The 14,715-nt window shown below is 60.6% G+C and overlaps 4 protein-coding genes across 8 annotated transcripts in view; 1 reads left to right on the forward strand and 3 right to left on the reverse strand.

Moving 5' to 3' along the window:
* Window positions 1–1,242: 1,242 nt before the first annotated feature.
* On the reverse strand, window positions 1,243–2,977 carry TMEM141 (transmembrane protein 141). Of its 3 annotated transcripts, none has more exons than XM_059486590.1 (5): window positions 2,845–2,977; window positions 2,667–2,733; window positions 2,469–2,552; window positions 2,178–2,303; window positions 1,243–1,551 (listed from the first exon to the last, which is right to left on the reverse strand). In XM_059486590.1, exons 1-5 carry the CDS (start codon window positions 2,896–2,898, stop codon window positions 1,472–1,474), a joined length of 411 nt encoding a protein of 136 aa, XP_059342573.1. In that variant the 5' UTR covers window positions 2,899–2,977; the 3' UTR covers window positions 1,243–1,471. The 3 variants fall into 3 exon arrangements, with proteins under 3 accessions (XP_059342573.1, XP_059342571.1, XP_059342572.1); XM_059486588.1 differs by having other exon boundaries at window positions 2,178–2,348; window positions 2,845–2,976; XM_059486589.1 differs by having other exon boundaries at window positions 2,178–2,309; window positions 2,845–2,973.
* PAXX (PAXX non-homologous end joining factor) lies at window positions 2,965–5,266 on the forward strand. The gene is given in 6 exon segments (XM_059486587.1): window positions 2,965–3,050; window positions 3,133–3,193; window positions 3,325–3,359; window positions 3,485–3,675; window positions 4,150–4,221; window positions 4,681–5,266. Coding segments are annotated over 6 exon segments (741 nt in total). The 3' UTR covers window positions 4,977–5,266.
* A 287-nt stretch (window positions 5,267–5,553) lies between these two features.
* CLIC3 (chloride intracellular channel 3) lies at window positions 5,554–8,916 on the reverse strand. Of its 2 annotated transcripts, XM_059486585.1 has the most exons (6): window positions 8,822–8,916; window positions 7,818–7,927; window positions 7,346–7,471; window positions 7,100–7,206; window positions 6,628–6,803; window positions 5,554–6,296 (listed from the first exon to the last, which is right to left on the reverse strand). In XM_059486585.1, exons 1-6 carry the CDS (start codon window positions 8,855–8,857, stop codon window positions 6,135–6,137), a joined length of 717 nt encoding a protein of 238 aa, XP_059342568.1. In that variant the 5' UTR covers window positions 8,858–8,916; the 3' UTR covers window positions 5,554–6,134. The 2 variants fall into 2 exon arrangements, with proteins under 2 accessions (XP_059342568.1, XP_059342569.1); XM_059486586.1 differs by lacking the exon at window positions 7,346–7,471 and having other exon boundaries at window positions 8,822–8,891.
* A 790-nt stretch (window positions 8,917–9,706) lies between these two features.
* The window catches only part of ABCA2 (ATP binding cassette subfamily A member 2), a 33,901-nt gene continuing 28,892 nt past the window's right edge, over window positions 9,707–14,715 (reverse strand). For both annotated transcript variants that reach the window (XM_059486352.1, XM_059486351.1), the window contains 9 exons: window positions 14,491–14,669; window positions 14,045–14,186; window positions 13,573–13,707; window positions 13,298–13,401; window positions 12,938–13,030; window positions 12,547–12,649; window positions 12,274–12,411; window positions 11,859–12,065; window positions 9,707–11,634 (listed from right to left, as the gene is read on the reverse strand). In XM_059486352.1, the coding sequence (XP_059342335.1) occupies window positions 11,599–11,634; window positions 11,859–12,065; window positions 12,274–12,411; window positions 12,547–12,649; window positions 12,938–13,030; window positions 13,298–13,401; window positions 13,573–13,707; window positions 14,045–14,186; window positions 14,491–14,669 (1,137 nt within the window). In that variant the 3' untranslated portion in view covers window positions 9,707–11,598. The remainder of the gene's footprint in view (window positions 11,635–11,858; window positions 12,066–12,273; window positions 12,412–12,546; window positions 12,650–12,937; window positions 13,031–13,297; window positions 13,402–13,572; window positions 13,708–14,044; window positions 14,187–14,490; window positions 14,670–14,715) is intronic.

Here is a 14,715-nt window from a genome sequence, read left to right on the forward strand (position 1 = left end):
CAATGCTGGAGGTACAGTCACCCCAAGGCCAAAGCAGGCAGCTCAAGCTGTCCCTCACTGCCACAGCCCCCAGCAAAACAACCTGCCAGCAGCCTCCACTGCCAGGGCCCAGCTCTGGTGCTCAAGGGCACCAGCAAAGTAGCTCACTGGCAGCTCAGACACCAGGACACACATTGCAGTGCTCAGCAGCTGCATGGGACTGGTCCAAGATCTCCAATCCTTTTGAAAGCCTTCCCCTGCCCTGCCCTTTCCACGAACACTAGAGAAGAATATCTGCGGGGAGCTGCAGTTTCTCACTGCCCTCTTTGCTCCTGTTGGCAGTGCCAACTCTGCTCCATGGGTTTGCTTGCTTCCCAACACCCTTCCCTGCTCCAGCTGAACTCCTGGAATACCATGCTTGACTTAACACACCTGTTCCCTGCAGCACTTTGCTTTCAGCTCTTCCACTGGCTGCTCCCCATCTCTCTGCACAGGGCAAACCTGATTCCAGTTCAGAGGATGCTGTGAACCTCCAAGCACAGCTTCCCCCACAAGCTCATCTCCTCAGCACAGGGACTCCCTCCTGTGGTGATGTTCAGGGCCTGTCTATGTATGTCATATGGAGAAGGCACTTCTGGTTCCTGAAGCTGAAACACTGCTCTAAGAACCTGGGCAGCTCCCAGAATTCAGACTGAGTTTCCTCTTCTAAGAAACTCAGCTGCGGCTGAATCAGAGCTGGACGTCCACCAAGAGCAGACAATTGACCTAGTCAAGACTCGGAGTCTGACATGGAAAAACCCCACATGCCCCACTGTGTGCACGGGATTTGAGACAGTACCATTACCTTGTAGTTATGGATCCGGATGGGCAATCTGGGACTAGCCAGTGACAGGTGAGCACTGCAGAGAGGGGCTTTGGGCACATGGTCAGCTCTGTTGCAGGGGAAGGGGACACCCCAGAGGCCACCCAGCTGTGGGACTCAGCTCTGGCCTGTTCAGGTAGGTATGAAAAGCCTTGCTGCTATGGTGGAAGGGACATGGGGACTGGCTGGGCTCAGGAAACAGGTGACACAGCAACAGCTCTACCCTCACAACTTAGACCAGACCAGTCTGCACCTGCAGTCTCAGAGCAATCCAAGTACTGGCTGTGACTGCCATCACCACAGAGGGACCAGAGCTCTCTGCTCCAACATTCACTGCAGAGGTTGCCTCAGGTTGACATTCGCCACCTGCTCTGCCCTTCACCTCATCCACAACAAGTGCATTCAGCTCTCAACTTTTATTGTACCCCAAGTGCAATGTGCAGAGGCCATGGGGCAGGCAGCAATCCCTGAGGTGCCTCCACCATGCTGTCTCTGGCAGGATCAAGTCCTCAGAGCTTTCCAGAAGTGTCACCAAGCCCACCGCCCTCACAGGCAGCATGGGCAGTGTCAGTTTGGGCAGACAGGAAGGGGTGAAGTGGGACATGGGCACGGCAGGCTATGCTCTGCTGGCTACTCCACCACGTCACCGTACCTGTTCCTCCTCACCAGTGTTGCAGCGCCGTCCCTTTCTTCTGCACTAGAGAGGTTTTCTGCAACAAGAAAGTACAAGTTCCCTGGACCTCCAACTACCCTGGTGGGTTTGCCAAACGTGGGCAAAGAACCACAGAGCCTTGGTGAGGCACGTAAAGCCTCTTCAAGTTGGCCTAGCTTTGGAAGCTCAAGGTATGTATGGGAGAAATCAGCAAGCACCAATGAGAATTGTCCAGCAGTTGCTGTCTTGATGCCCCTCCAATTCTGCCCACCCTACTGGACAGCAAATCCCTCCACACCTCAGTTGCTCTCTCCATCCCTTACCTTCTCCTTCCTCTTCCAGCAAATGAGCCATTTGTGCTGGCTTTTGTGAATACCCAAAGCAGGCAGGGCAGAAGGCAGCAGCAAGTGCACCCAGCCCACATCGCCAGCCCTGCTCAGGAACCCACTGTGCCAGGTGCACAGAGGGACAGGGGAGACATGAAACTAGGTAAGGAGCTCCACCTGCCATGGGTGCTCCTGCTCCCACCCCTTGGCTGCAGGGTGCCAGTGTGGGACTTATATAATGAGATTTTGGCAATGACACGGTCACCAGCTAAACTACAAGACAGCAAAGTAATTATTGCAGCAGGGAAGAACCAGGCACAACAAGCTCAGGCAAAGCAGTAGGAAGATATGACTGTACCTGCGGGTTGAGACAATCCACCAGTCACGGCGAACTCTTGTGGGGACTTGCCTGTCTCCAGATAAATCCAGAAGTTGGAGCATTTCTGCGTCTCAGCTCTGGTTACCACGTAACTTCCGAGGGACCCTGCAGCTGGGGCAGCCGAGGTGCTCCTGGGAGTGCCAGCAGCACCTGCTGCCCCGAACCCTCCTGAGCCCTGGGGACCGGGGCACTGGGAGGTGGCTGGAGCCAGAGACGAGCCCCCATAACAGTGGCAAACACCACTCTGTACCGCTCGGGCTGGGTGCTTACCCGCAGCCAACAGCAGGCTCCACTGCAGGCTGTACGGCAGCTTCTGCCGCGCCATCTTCTGCACCGCGAAGGCGGCCCCGCTGCCTGCCGAGACCGAGGCCGGGGTTACCGGACACGGCCGGAACGGGATCCCCACTGCCCCCGCGGAGCGGCCAAGGACAGCCCGGGGGATGCCGGGGTGGCTGGACCGGCCCGTACCTGCCAAGAAGGTGCCGATGCCCTTCATGAAGGCGTGAGACTGGCAAGCCGCGTACTGCTGCAGCGCCTGCGGGGAGGCGTCAGCGCGAGGGCCGGAGGCCCACCCGACCCCCTCAGTCCCGACACCCCCCCCCCCCCGCACCCCCAGGCCCCCCAGCCCGTCCCCCGCGGGGCGCACCGGGTGCCTGGCGGCCACATCGTCCTCCACCCGCCGCACGCCCAGGTTCACCATGGCGAGGCTGCCGGGCCCGGCCCGGGGCAGAACCCGCCCCTGCCACCCGCCCCTTCCGCCGCGGCCATGGCGGAACCGGCGGGGCCCTTTCATGTGCTCCGAACCGGGACAGGCCGGTTCCTCTGCTACTGCGGACCCGACGGCGCCGTCTAGTGAGAGCTGGGGCGGGAGAAGGAGCAGGTGGGGGGCGGGCTGGGATCGAGCAGCCTTGGCCTGAGCTGCTTCCTCCTGCAGTGTGACCGACGCGATGGAGGTCTGGGCCGGGGAGCTCGGTGGCTGCCCGGCGCTCGGCTTTGTATGTACCGGGGGGAACAGGGGGAGGCGGGAGAGCCCGGGGCTGAGACCGGGGTGCCGGAGGGGCAGGGAGGGATCTGCACCCAGGCTGGGCCGTGTTGGACGCGCTCTCCTCCTCCTCTCCCTCTGCAGCGGTGCCCGCCGGAGGAGCACGGCGTGATGCTCTGGTGGGTGCCGCCGCCCTGGGACCTCCCTCGCTACGGGCACCCTCTCCCCCGGGCTCCCCCCACCCTAGGCCCACCTCGCCCGGAGCCCCTCTCTCTCCTGCTCCCCTTACTCTCGCTCCCCGCAGGGCCGCCCTGGATCACGGAGCCGCCGCGCTGAGCCTGGGCCCGGGTTCGGCCACGCTGCGGCTGCCGGAGGAGCCGCAGTGCCCGGCCCTGGCCCTTGCCCAGCTGCCCGCCGCCGAGGCGCGCAGCCAGCTGCAGGCACTGCTCTTCGGCATGGCCGGCTGCATCGAGAGCCTGGAGAGGCGCCTGGAAGGTGCGTGGTGGGTTTAGAAGAGGGGAGGGCTAGCAGCTCCTGCCACCTTCATGGGATCGTCACCCCCACCTAAAGTGCCCGAGGTGCCCCAGTTCAGCCTCAGCAGGAGAGGGCTTCAACCCAGGTGGTTTCTTCTCACCGGTCCCAGTAGATCGGCGGAAGAGCTGCTGCCCGTCACTTCCCTGTTGGGGCTAGGCCGGGAGGACACGGTGCTCTGTCTCTGTGTGGAAACACAGCCCTTGTTCTCATGGCCAGCACCACACTAGCATCCTGAATGTCAGGGTCGCCTTATAGATATTTTTGTCTGAGGGGTCTGGAAAGATTTTGGAGCAGCAGCAGTCTGGATGGAAGTGCTGAGAGGAGAATGGGGCTCAGTTTGGCTGTGGAGGGAGCTCACTGAGGGAGGCTTGAATTGCTGCATGCGGAATTAGGGGGCGTTGTCACAAGCTTCGGCTCTGGCTCCTGTCTCAGTAGCAGTGGAGACGTTAGCATCTTCCTGCAGCCCCGAGAAGAACGCTGCCCGGAGCCAGCAGCTCTTCCTGCCAGGTAGGCACTGCCAGGGGCACCTGCCCTGCTCCTGCAGTCTTTTGTCTTCTCCCTCCTGGAGGCTGCTGGTCCTGTATCCACGTGCTCTCCAGGACACTCTGAGTGCCCTCAGCTCTGGCTGCTGGCAGCCACCTGTTGTCCTGGTGCTCTTCCAGGCAGAGCAGGGGCAGGGCTTAGTGTGGTGGCTCTCAGGGTGTCTGGGATGCTCAGGTCAAAGGCTGGGCATTGCCAGCCTCAGAAGGAGGGCAGGCTTTCCTTTGCTTCCAGACTGGGGCTGTGTGGATCCATGGCTCCTTTTGGGAGAGGAGGCCAAGTCTGGCCCTTTCTTGCCCTCTGTGGCTGCTGGTCCTGCCAGGCTGGGCTCCCGGAGGCTCCCTCCAACCGTGGAGGGACCGGCAGGGCAGCCAGAGCTCCTGGGTAACCTGTAATCTGTGTCCTGCCTGTTCCTCACCGAGGCAGACCCCAGCCCCAGGAAGAGTAAGGCTTCTGGCTCAGCTTTGCCAGGCAAAAGGAAGGTACCGGGGGAGTCTCTCATTAACCCTGGTTTCAAAAGGTCAGTGCTGGGGCTGGATGCTGCTCGCTGGGCACCCTGTGGGCTCTGCTCCAAAGTTATGTGACAGCAGGGCTTGGGGCTTGTGACTGATGTTTCCTCCCTCTCCTTCCAGCAAGAAGGCACCATCTGGAGTAAATTTCGAGGACTCCTGATGGGTGCTGTCCTGTGCCCTGATGACAGCCCTATGGACCCCTGTGTCTGAGCGAGGAGGTGTCCCTGTTGTTCTGGACCTGCTGAGCTCCTCAACCCAGGGAGACAACAGAGGCAGCAGTACCTGGCAGCCAGCCCTCAGCTTTCCCCTTTGGGGGGAACAGATGGAGCAGAGGGGACACCAGCATGGTGGGTTTATCCCCTGCAGCTCTTCCCTGCTGGCAGGGACCAGCTCCTGACTTCACTTACCACAAACTGGTGGAGTTCGGATGGAGCTTTGATACCATGGAATGGAAAGATCACCTGTGCTTTGCTTCTTGCCAGTAAAGGTGTTTTTAGCCAGCTGCTCTCTCTGAGTGCGTCTGTCCATTCTGCCTCTCCCTTTTCAGGAAGCCTTGGGCCTGTTTCAGCTGAACCCAGATGTCTGAGCCTCAGAGAAGTTCCCTTCCCTGCCCGCTTTTTGCAAGTAGGCTGACAGGTGTGTGGTTAGGACTTGGTCAGCCCCTCTGGAGAGCTGGGAGGATGGGCTCTGCCTTGCTGGGCACTGGCAGAGGATGAGGATGTCAGTACAAAGCCTGTGAGGGAGAAGCTGCTGGGGTGGTCACTCCAGACTCACACTGGTCTTCCTTGCAAAGCTTTTATTGATTTCCAGGAACTCTGAAGCTTTACTTGTGCTTTCCCTGCTTCACAACCCCAAAGTCTGTTGAGAGCTTCCTAATAGTGAGTTTTGGGAGGAACTGATCTGTGTCCATTACCTGTGCTATCCCCCTCCAGCTCCCTTCATAGATCTCCAAGGCTGTGCCAGGTCCTCTTACCTGGTGCAGGTGTGAGGGCACCCTGTGGTGCCTGCTGCCCAGGTGGGTGACACAGTCTGCCTGCCTATGCAAGTGGCTGCAGGGCAGCTTGCTGTTCCCAACTCTGCCCCTGCCCTCAGCTGGGCACAGCTATGGCACCGATGGTGCCCATGGCCGTGCCCGTTTGCCCTCATCCTGATGCTCAAGGGGCCACAGAGCTTGTCCTGGTTGTGAGGAAGGGTGGGTGGCACAAGAGGGGCTGAGTGCGCTGCAGATTGCTGCCAGCACCTGTGTGCCAGTGGAGGGAATTTGGGTGCGAGTAGCAGAGCTCTCCTGAGCCCTGCAGGCAGGGGCAGGGTGGGCGCTGACCTCCTACCGGACCCCAGCCTTGGCACCCACCAGGGCACGTGCCCGGCTCACTGCGGTGCCCGGACCACGGAACGATAGGCCTGGATGATCTCCTGGCTATTGGGGCAGGTGTACTTGAACTCCTTGGTTTCACTGGCACTGTTGAGGTACCGCCACACGCCCCGCAAGTCCTTGGGGATCCCAAAGCGGCGATAGTGCTGGCACACAACCTGTGGGTACAAACGGGGGAGACTTGCCTGACACTGTGCCAAGGAGGCCTCTACCACCAGGGCAGGCACCAGCTGGGAAGGGTGGCAGGGAGCCAGCGACATTCATAGCACTGCACAGTGGAGGGCTGGCACTCGGGATGCAGAGAGGAGTGGGATCTGTGGGAGGGCATGGTGCTGGGCCGGGCTCCCAGGGAGAGGAATGCTGGAGGGCACAGAACTGAGAGCAACTGGGAAAGGAGCAGGGGCTTGCTGTAGGTACCAAGAGGAAAGTGAGGGCATAGGGATGTCAGGGAAAGGAGAAGGGCATGGTGCTGGGATGCCCATGGCTTACCTGAACAATGTTGAGCTTTGGCAGCAGGTTGCAGTCAGCCAGTGTGAGGTGGTCTCCATCGAGGAAATGGCGCTGGGAGACCCGGAGGTGGGGGTCCTGGGCCAGCTCGTGCTCCAGAGGGGCACTCAGGTACTCATCCAGCTTCAGCAAGGCCCGCAGCAGGCTCCGCTGCAGCGCTGCAGGGAGGGTGGCCAGGTCACAGTACAGCCCTGCTCTGCTGTGGCCTCCTGCCAGCCCAGCCCAGCCCAGGTGTCCAGGCAGCACCTGTCAGCCTCTTCCCACCTGTCTCAGGGTGGCACCTGCCTCTGCCCTCCCACAGAGGCCTGGCATAGCCCGTATAGAGAGAGCAGTGCCTGGACAGACCTGACGGTGGACTCGGTGGGGGGACTGGGAAAGCTCAGTGTGACCAGGCTAAGCTTTGGGGTGTGGCACCCGAGAGGTTGCATGGGGTGGTTCCCCACCCGCTCCTCACCCTCGTCCTGGGCAGGTACCGGGTTCTTGATGAAGGCAGAGAATTTGTGGAAAATGTCATTCCCAGCCAGGCTTGACTCCGGGTACTGTGGGACCAGACTGGGGCACCTGCGGGGATATGGGCACAGCTGAGGCAGGTAGCAGAGGCTGATAGGCTCGTGTGCTGTCAGCCCCCTCATCCCTCAGCTTGTCCTGCCCTTCTCTAGGGGGGCCCCTTCCTCCTCTCAAGGCGGCACCAGCCACTGACAGGGGGGGGCTCAGCTGGTCCTCCAGGAACTCCTCAATGGTGATGGTGTCGGTCTTGGGCTCGCCGTTGTAGAGGAGGACGGGCAGCTGGGCACCTGGAGCAAAGTCCTTCAGCACGTCCAGTGCCCTGTGGGAGATGGGTAAACCACTGATGCCTGGCATGTCCAGGGTTCTGCAGGGCACTGCGTGTGTGTTCATACTGTGCACGTGTCCCGAGCAAAGGGAGTTCTAGTGGGCTGGTGCACAAGGTGGTGCCCTCAGGCCCCTCCTGCCTCAGTGTGTGGCCAAGGGAATACCTGCCAACCTCCCCCAAGCACCAGTGGTCACCTGGGGAGGTACAAAAAGCTCCATGCATCCCATAATGCCCCACCCTTCACATCCCTTCCCAGAGTGGTGGGGACCTACCAACCTCCCACCCTGCACATGATCCTGACCCCAGGGCTGGCACCCCTTGGGAGAGGGCCACCACTCACCTCTTCACGTCCACAGTGGTGAGGGTGAAAGGCACCCCTTTGAGCAGCAGCACCATGAAGAGCCGCTGGCAGAAGGGGCAGTGCCCTACGCTCTCCCCGTCCTCGCTTGCCTGTGGGCACAGGAGAGCTCAGCTGCCCTTTCGCCCTGGCATGGTCTCAGTGGGGTCTGTCCCAGAGGGTACAGGGTGAAGATGATAGGGCACATGCCCCAGCCCAGCCTGGCAAGCTGTGCTGCTGTCCATGGCACCTGCCATACATGGTAAGGCGCCAGCTCCTGTGCCTTACCCTGCCTGCTTGCTGAGCCTCAGTGCCACACCCCAGAGCAGCCACATGGCACAGCAAGTGCTGGCCCTGGCACCCTCTGGGGACAAGGACATCCAGGCTGTGACAGCCTCACAGTGTCAGCAGGACAAGGACTTGAGAGCAGGTGTGGCAGCAGGGGTGGCAGTAGCAGAGGACAGTCCAGCAGCAGAGATGTGCCAGAGGAAGGTAACAGAGATACCGGTGGCCCTGCCAACCCCAGCCACAATCCCATGTGAATTCTGTCCTGGCCTGCACAGCCAGACAGACTGCCCTAGCCAGGTGGTGGCAGGGAAGGGCCTGGCAGGTGCAGGCAGATGCTGTGGTGCTGGCCTGCTGGGCCTTGTTTTCAGGGGGAACCTGGTCCAACCTCCCCAGGTTTAGCACCCACAGCCCCCGTGCCTCCAGGGCAGGAAGCAGCAAGCAGCGTGCCCTGGAAAAGAGCCCGAGCTGCCTGCTGCCTGTTCTGCTGCCTATCCCCCCCACCTGCCTGCTGTCCCCTTCCTGCCCCACTGTCTGTTGTGAGCCCCACTGCCTACCCAGTGCCTGACCCACTGCCCGCTATCTGCCCCCCTGCCTGCCCAGTGCCCACATCTGGGCACTGCAGTGGACAGGGGCAGCCCAGCCACCCCACCACAGCACTGCCAGAGTTGGTTGCCAGAGCTACCAGCGGCCTGGGGCACTGACCTGAGGACCCCCCTCACCTTGATGAAGAGCTGGATTTGGGGTTTTTCGGCCATGCTGCGCGGCGGCTGCTGCTGTACTGCTGTACTCCGAGTGCCGCAGCTGAAACCACGGCCCCTCCCAGCCCACATTCCTCCTCAGGGTGCACCCGCTCCCACCCACGCCTGGCCCCATGGCACAGACAGGACGCCCTGCTGTGGGGCCCTGCCACCGTGGCTGCTGCCAACCCCAGGCCGGTAATGCAGCTGGTGGCATTGCCAGCTGCTGCCACTCCTGCCTGTACCCCCAACCACCCCACAGTGCTTGAATGACGACAAGCACTGGGCACAGACCTGTGTTGTGCCCCAGCACACGCTGCCCATAGCAGGATCCTGAACCCCCACCCTGGGCACTGCCACTCTCCTCCTCAGCCCAGGCCCTCCCAGGTACCCAGCCCTGCCATTCCCCCCATGCCCAACTACACAGCCTCAATGGATTCAGTTATTATTTTTTATTTAAAACGGTCATTATTTTCACATTTCATCTTCTTTTTGTTTGGTAGCAATATACAGGCAGCTCCAAGATGTCCCCACCCCCAGGGGCCCCACGCCCGCGGCTGAGCATGGCACTGGCACCATGCCTGCGGCTGGTGGCCAAGGACGTGGAGGGGGAGGCAAGGCCGGAAGCGGGGCCAAACTCAATCAAGTGAACAGTGTTAAGGCAGCAGCCACCCCTGCCCTGGGGTGCTACCTTCCTGCTCCACCCTTGGACTGACTCTAGCACAGCGACTGTGCCCGGGCAGGTCAGCCACTGTGGCCACCCAGGCTGTGTGGGCACCTCCACTGACCCTCAGAAGCCATGCAAATGATGGCATGGTGGCAGGGGGAAGACTGGGTGGACAGGGAAGACACTGTGACTGGGTGCCAGTGCTCTTCTGGAACCTGGAACAAGAGCGTAGTGTGGCAGGTATGGGGCAAGGATAAAGCCCAGAGCATAACAGCACTGCCCACTCTGGGGTGCTCCAGGGTGCCACCAAGGTGACAGCTGGGGATTCAGAGATGACACTATCCCCTCTCCCTGATGGCAAACGGCAAACTTTGAGCTGGCTTGTCCCCCAGCATCCCCTGGGGAAGGCAGAGTGTGGCAAGCATAGGAGCAGGGGCACATTGGTGGGGGCTACACCCCTGTGCCCTCCAACACATCCCAGATCCAGCCAGTTTCCCATATGCCATTTAAAAAAATGGTCTGAAAAATCTGAAAATAGAGCTTCTTCTCCCAGTTTTCCCCCTATCGAAAATACTGTATATTGTATCACAATCCATAGCAGGTGGTATAGGGGCCTGATAGGACCAGGGGGCATGGGGACAGTTGAGGTCAGGCCCTGCTCCTGTGCCCAAGGGGGGCCAGAGCCAGCCTCTCTCCACCTCCCATAGCAACCAGCTGAGGTGCCTGGTGCTCTTCAGGGCCTCCAGCCAAGCCTGTGCCAGGAAGGCAGAAAGGGCATCAGAGCACAGGGCAGACAGACCATGGCTGCTCCCCAGGAAGGTGCATAGCCGCCCTGGGGGATTGCCAAAGACTGTGGCACCCAGCAGGGGGAGCAGGTCAGCACCACAGGCCCCCCTCTGGGCACAGCTGCAACTTGTTGAGAGCTGCAGGCGCCAGCCATGGTCCCTGTGGGTGACAAGGCAGCAGGACCCTCTGCAAAAAGGAGGAGCACTGCTGACTAAGGGGGTGCCCACTGCTGGCCAGTGACACTGCCAGTCCCACTTCTGCAGTCCATCCTTCCCTCCCCACCACCCAGGCACCACTGCTAGGCTGCTGGCACCCACCACGACTGTCCCGACCTCGTACCTTAAGGCCACTCCACCACCAGCTTCCAAAGCCAAGCTGGGGTGCTGCAACCCCTCTCCCAGTACCACCAGTGACCCAACAATAAGAACCTAGTGCAGCTGGTTCCTGTACAGGGCTGGACACTGAGGAACAAGTGTCAGGACAAAAGTGAAGTGGAAAGGGACACAGCAGAAAGGTGGCAGAGCTGCAGCAATGCCCTGTGATAGGGGAAGCAAGTGGTGAGGGCAGGCAGGAGGCAGGATCAGAGACTTGAGGGTGGGTGACATGACTAGGGGCAGAGGGGAGAAACAGCTGGTGCCAGCATGTGAAATACCCTGTGAAATACCCCTCTACGCTGCCACATGCCTCTGCAACAGCACTGCTGCCTGGGGACGAAGCCAGTGCCCAAGGCCAGGCAGGGCCAGGGCGAACAGACCCCAGGGTGGGCAGGATGTACCAGTGAGGCCAAGACTCCCAGTGACATCCCGCCGGTGACAGAAATCAGTTATGGGTGAAGGACCAGAGCACCTGCCCAGTGGTGCCCAGGGCAGCATCAGCCAGGGGGATGTGGATGCAGCCATCCTTCTTCTAGCTCCATGGGGCCAGGCCTGGGGAGGTACCTACAGCCAAAGGTCCCCAGAGTCAGTGCAACAGGAGTGTCCAAAGGCACTGCTCACAGGCCTGTGTGTCTGCCCCAAAGTGAGTGGGGCTGGCAGTGCTGGCAGCAAGCCATGTCCTTTCCTTCTGAGTCTCCATCCATGGCATGTTGAGGACTATGCCCCCAGCACCATGTGGTGATGCTGCTCCAGAGCTGAAGGGGGAAACAACCACCCCAGTGGTGGCTTCCAAGGTCCATCCAGGCATTGCCGTACCCACTGTGTCCTCCCTGGCATGTGGCTCCAGCTGTGGCAACTCCACTCCACGGGGCAAAGGGAGGGGAGAGGCCAAAAGGGTTTGGTGGCTCGACAACACAGCTGTCCCCGGGGTCTCAGCACAGCGTGTCCGTGTTGAAGGAGAGCTGAGCCTGGGCAGGGAGATAGGCAGGGCTCAGGAGCTGCCCACTTAGCCAGCATACCCAGGGCATCAGAGTCTGGCACAGGCGGCAGAGCAGGGAGCCCCCCCCCCCCCCCTCCCAGGCCCAGCCACTCCATTTTGTCACCTCTGTGGTGTCACAGCACTGAGTCCCAGGGCCTGTGATACAGACACAGGTGGGACCAGGAACACCCAGATCTGGGGACAACCTCTCACCCTCTCCTCCTCAAAGCTGATGAGGCCTTCATCATCAGTCTCCAGGTCCTCCTGCTCCTCCACCACGAGGGCCCGCAGCTCAGTGGGGGCGGTGCGGGGGCGCAGCAGGCTCAGCACACGCTCCAGGGGTGACTGCAGGACACAGCTGGGGCTGGTCTCCTGCTGCTCCAGGTTGTCACTTTGCTTCTTGGCAAAATTCACAAACACCTGAGGACAAAGGGGCAGGAGACTCAGGTATTTGCAAGCACCTCCATCCCATGCTTGCAAGGTCAGGACCCAGGGCATCCTGCTGTGTGGTGGCCATCACCATACTCCCCATCTAGCTCCAACCCCTGCCCCAAAGGCAAATCCTGCCTGGCACGTTGGCACTCCCCGGGGAGAAGCATCCAGCTGCCCATGCTGTCCCCAGTCTTACATTGTCCAGTGTGGTTTGGCTGACAGAGTAGTCTTCAATGCCCAGCACATCTACCACCTGCTCCATCTTGCTGAAGACCTGTGCCAGTGAGATCTGGTCTGACTTCAGCTGGTACTGGGCCTTGGTGTGATGACGCTCCTGGGAGGTGATCACAGAGGGGACACTGAGCCCTCACTCCCTGACTCCCTCCCATCACCTGATGGAGGATGAAGGCTGCTTCTGCCCTGAAGTGGGGGCTGGCAGGGGACAGCATGGCCACCATGGGCAGCTCACCTTGAGGACAGCCTCAGGGAAGTTACGGTTGAAGAACCTCACCACCTCCTTGACATTGAGGCTGGACTTGGTGCGCACTGTGATCATGTAGCCATCACCAAACCTGCACAGGAACAAGGCACCAAATGAGGACCTGTCCTCTCATCTGCTCCCCCATAACCCTATGGAAGGGGACCATGCTCTCAGCCACTACTGGACACCAGGTCAGTGGCAGGGCACTTCAGTGACCCTATTCCTGCCCACCTCTAAAGCAGCACCCACACAGAGGGCTGGTATCTTGTCACAGATGCCACACTGTCACCGAACGATGGGGATCCAGCCCCCTCCTGCCCAGTGGAACACAGGCTGCTGGGCCCCATGCAGGCATTCTGAGCTCTTGCCAGGCTCTTACCTGTTCTTCAGGTGCTGAATGCTGCCAAGACACTTGAGCCGCCCGTTCACCATGATGGCCAGGCGGGTGCAGAGGGCCTCGCACTCCTCCATGCTGGAGTGACAAGGGAGGGTTCAGAGGAGGGCATTGGAGAACAGTGCCAGGGCTGTGGTGGGGGTAGGTGGAGAGCTGGGCCTCCCAGGCCATCACCCAAGTGCAATGGCCCCACCACCAGGGATGAGAGAAGGCAACAGAGGGTGTGTCCCAGGCTCCCCTTGCTCCTCATGCCAGGGACTGGGGAGCCAAATGCTGGGAGCCCTCTCCCTCCCACACAGCACCTCAGGTGCTTGGAGGCATCATGAGCACAAAACCCCTCTGGACCTGTGAGACGTGAGCACCACGGAGCGACCCGTTTTGATGACATCCAGGATGAGGTTCCAGAGGAAGCGCCGTGCCTTGGGGTCCATCCCTGTGGTTGGTTCATCCTGGGGGATAGACAGCACCCTCAGACATGCGAGCCTTGGGACGGACCCTGCCACTCCCTTCCTGTCCTGAGTCCAGCTCAGGCCACCATCCCACACTCCAGGATGGTGTGTGGTGAAGAAGGGGGTTGGGCACCTCCCACCTGGAGTAATTTTTCTACCCTCAGAGCGCACCAAGAAGATGAAGGCTGGGTATCCAATGAGCGCAATGGCCGTGGATAGCTTCCTCTTGTTGCCCCCACTGTAGGTGCTGGCAGGCTTGTCTGCATACTTGGTCAACTCCAGCTTCTTCAGTGCCCACTTGACCACCTGCAAGGCATGGGGGACTGCTGTCATCCTGCCAAGGCCACAGGGCTGGCAGAACAGGCAGGGGTTGGGCTCCCTGGCACATCAGCTGCTGAGGGGACTACTAGCCAAGTGCCAATCAGGGAAGCCCCACGGCAGCCCCGGCACAGCCATGAGCACTGGCGGGGACCTGCAAGTGCATGTGCCTGGCCCTGGCAGCCCACGAGGGCACACTGCTAGGGTGGCACTGCCACGAGAGCAGCAGCACTGGCTCAGGCTGCCACTGCTGTCCAGTGAGATGCCATCCCTGTGGCACAGCACCAGCCCTCGGATGCTGCCAACTGCTTGCCCAGAGCCCTACCCTCTCCTCATCCTTCCAGGGGATGCCACGCAGGCGGGTGTAGAGCTCCAGGTGCTCCTGGGCTGTCAGCTCATCAAAGAGCGCGTCGAACTGGGGGCAGTAGCCCAAGCTCTGCTGGACCTGCAGGAGCTCCTTCAGGATGCTGTGGGAGAGGAATGAGCGTTTGTGGGAAGAAAGAATTCTTCTTGTGAGGACTGCTGCTGAGCCCCCTTTCACATGCCTTTACACTGGAGCATCTTCCCCCAAGTAAAACCCCACTGGGCAGCCTCAGCACAGGGCCACTGTTTCTTGACCCACATCCCAGGCAGATGATCACCCAGGAGGACACAAAGTTGCCGAGTCCCACTGGGACACACAAGCTCACTCATGCTGCTTTACCCTGGAAGCTTTCCAAGCAGACCCCATCCCATCCCCAGGAAAGCAGGCAGCCCCCAGGCCCACCTTACCTGTGTCCGTTAATGAAGGCCTCTCCACCTGTGGTGCTCTCATCCCCTGTCAGCATCTTGAATGTTGTGGTCTTGCCTGCACCGTTGACACCCAGCAACCCAAAGCATTCCCCAGGGCGCACACCCACACACAGCCGGTCCACAGCCAGGATGCGCCCAATTTTGCGGGACTTGTACACCTGGCAGGGAAGGGGATGGGGACTCAGCACACCAGAAGCCATCTGG

This window comes from Ammospiza nelsoni, chromosome 20, assembly GCF_027579445.1.
Source record: "Ammospiza nelsoni isolate bAmmNel1 chromosome 20, bAmmNel1.pri, whole genome shotgun sequence".
Lineage (NCBI taxonomy): Eukaryota > Metazoa > Chordata > Aves > Passeriformes > Passerellidae > Ammospiza > Ammospiza nelsoni.

Bases quoted from the DNA above. Each gene is read 5' to 3' on its own strand.
- TMEM141 (XM_059486588.1), bottom strand. From the start codon at position 2,898: ATGGTGAACCTGGGCGTGCGGCGGGTGGAGGACGATGTGGCCGCCAGG. The intron at 2,553-2,666 runs GTACGGGCCGGT...CGGTCTCGGCAG, and splicing joins CATCGGCACCTTCTTGGCAG to GCAGCGGGGCCGCCTTCGCG. The intron at 2,349-2,468 runs GTAAGCACCCAG...TCGGGGCAGCAG, and splicing joins GAGCCTGCTGTTGGCTGCGG to GTGCTGCTGGCACTCCCAGG.
- CLIC3 (XM_059486585.1), bottom strand. From the start codon at position 8,857: ATGGCCGAAAAACCCCAAATCCAGCTCTTCATCAAG. The intron at 7,207-7,345 runs GTCAGTGGCTGG...ATATCCCCGCAG, and splicing joins GACCAGCTGAGCCCCCCCCT to GTGCCCCAGTCTGGTCCCAC. The intron at 6,297-6,627 runs GTAAGCCATGGG...TTGTACCCACAG, and splicing joins CAAAGCTCAACATTGTTCAG to GTTGTGTGCCAGCACTATCG.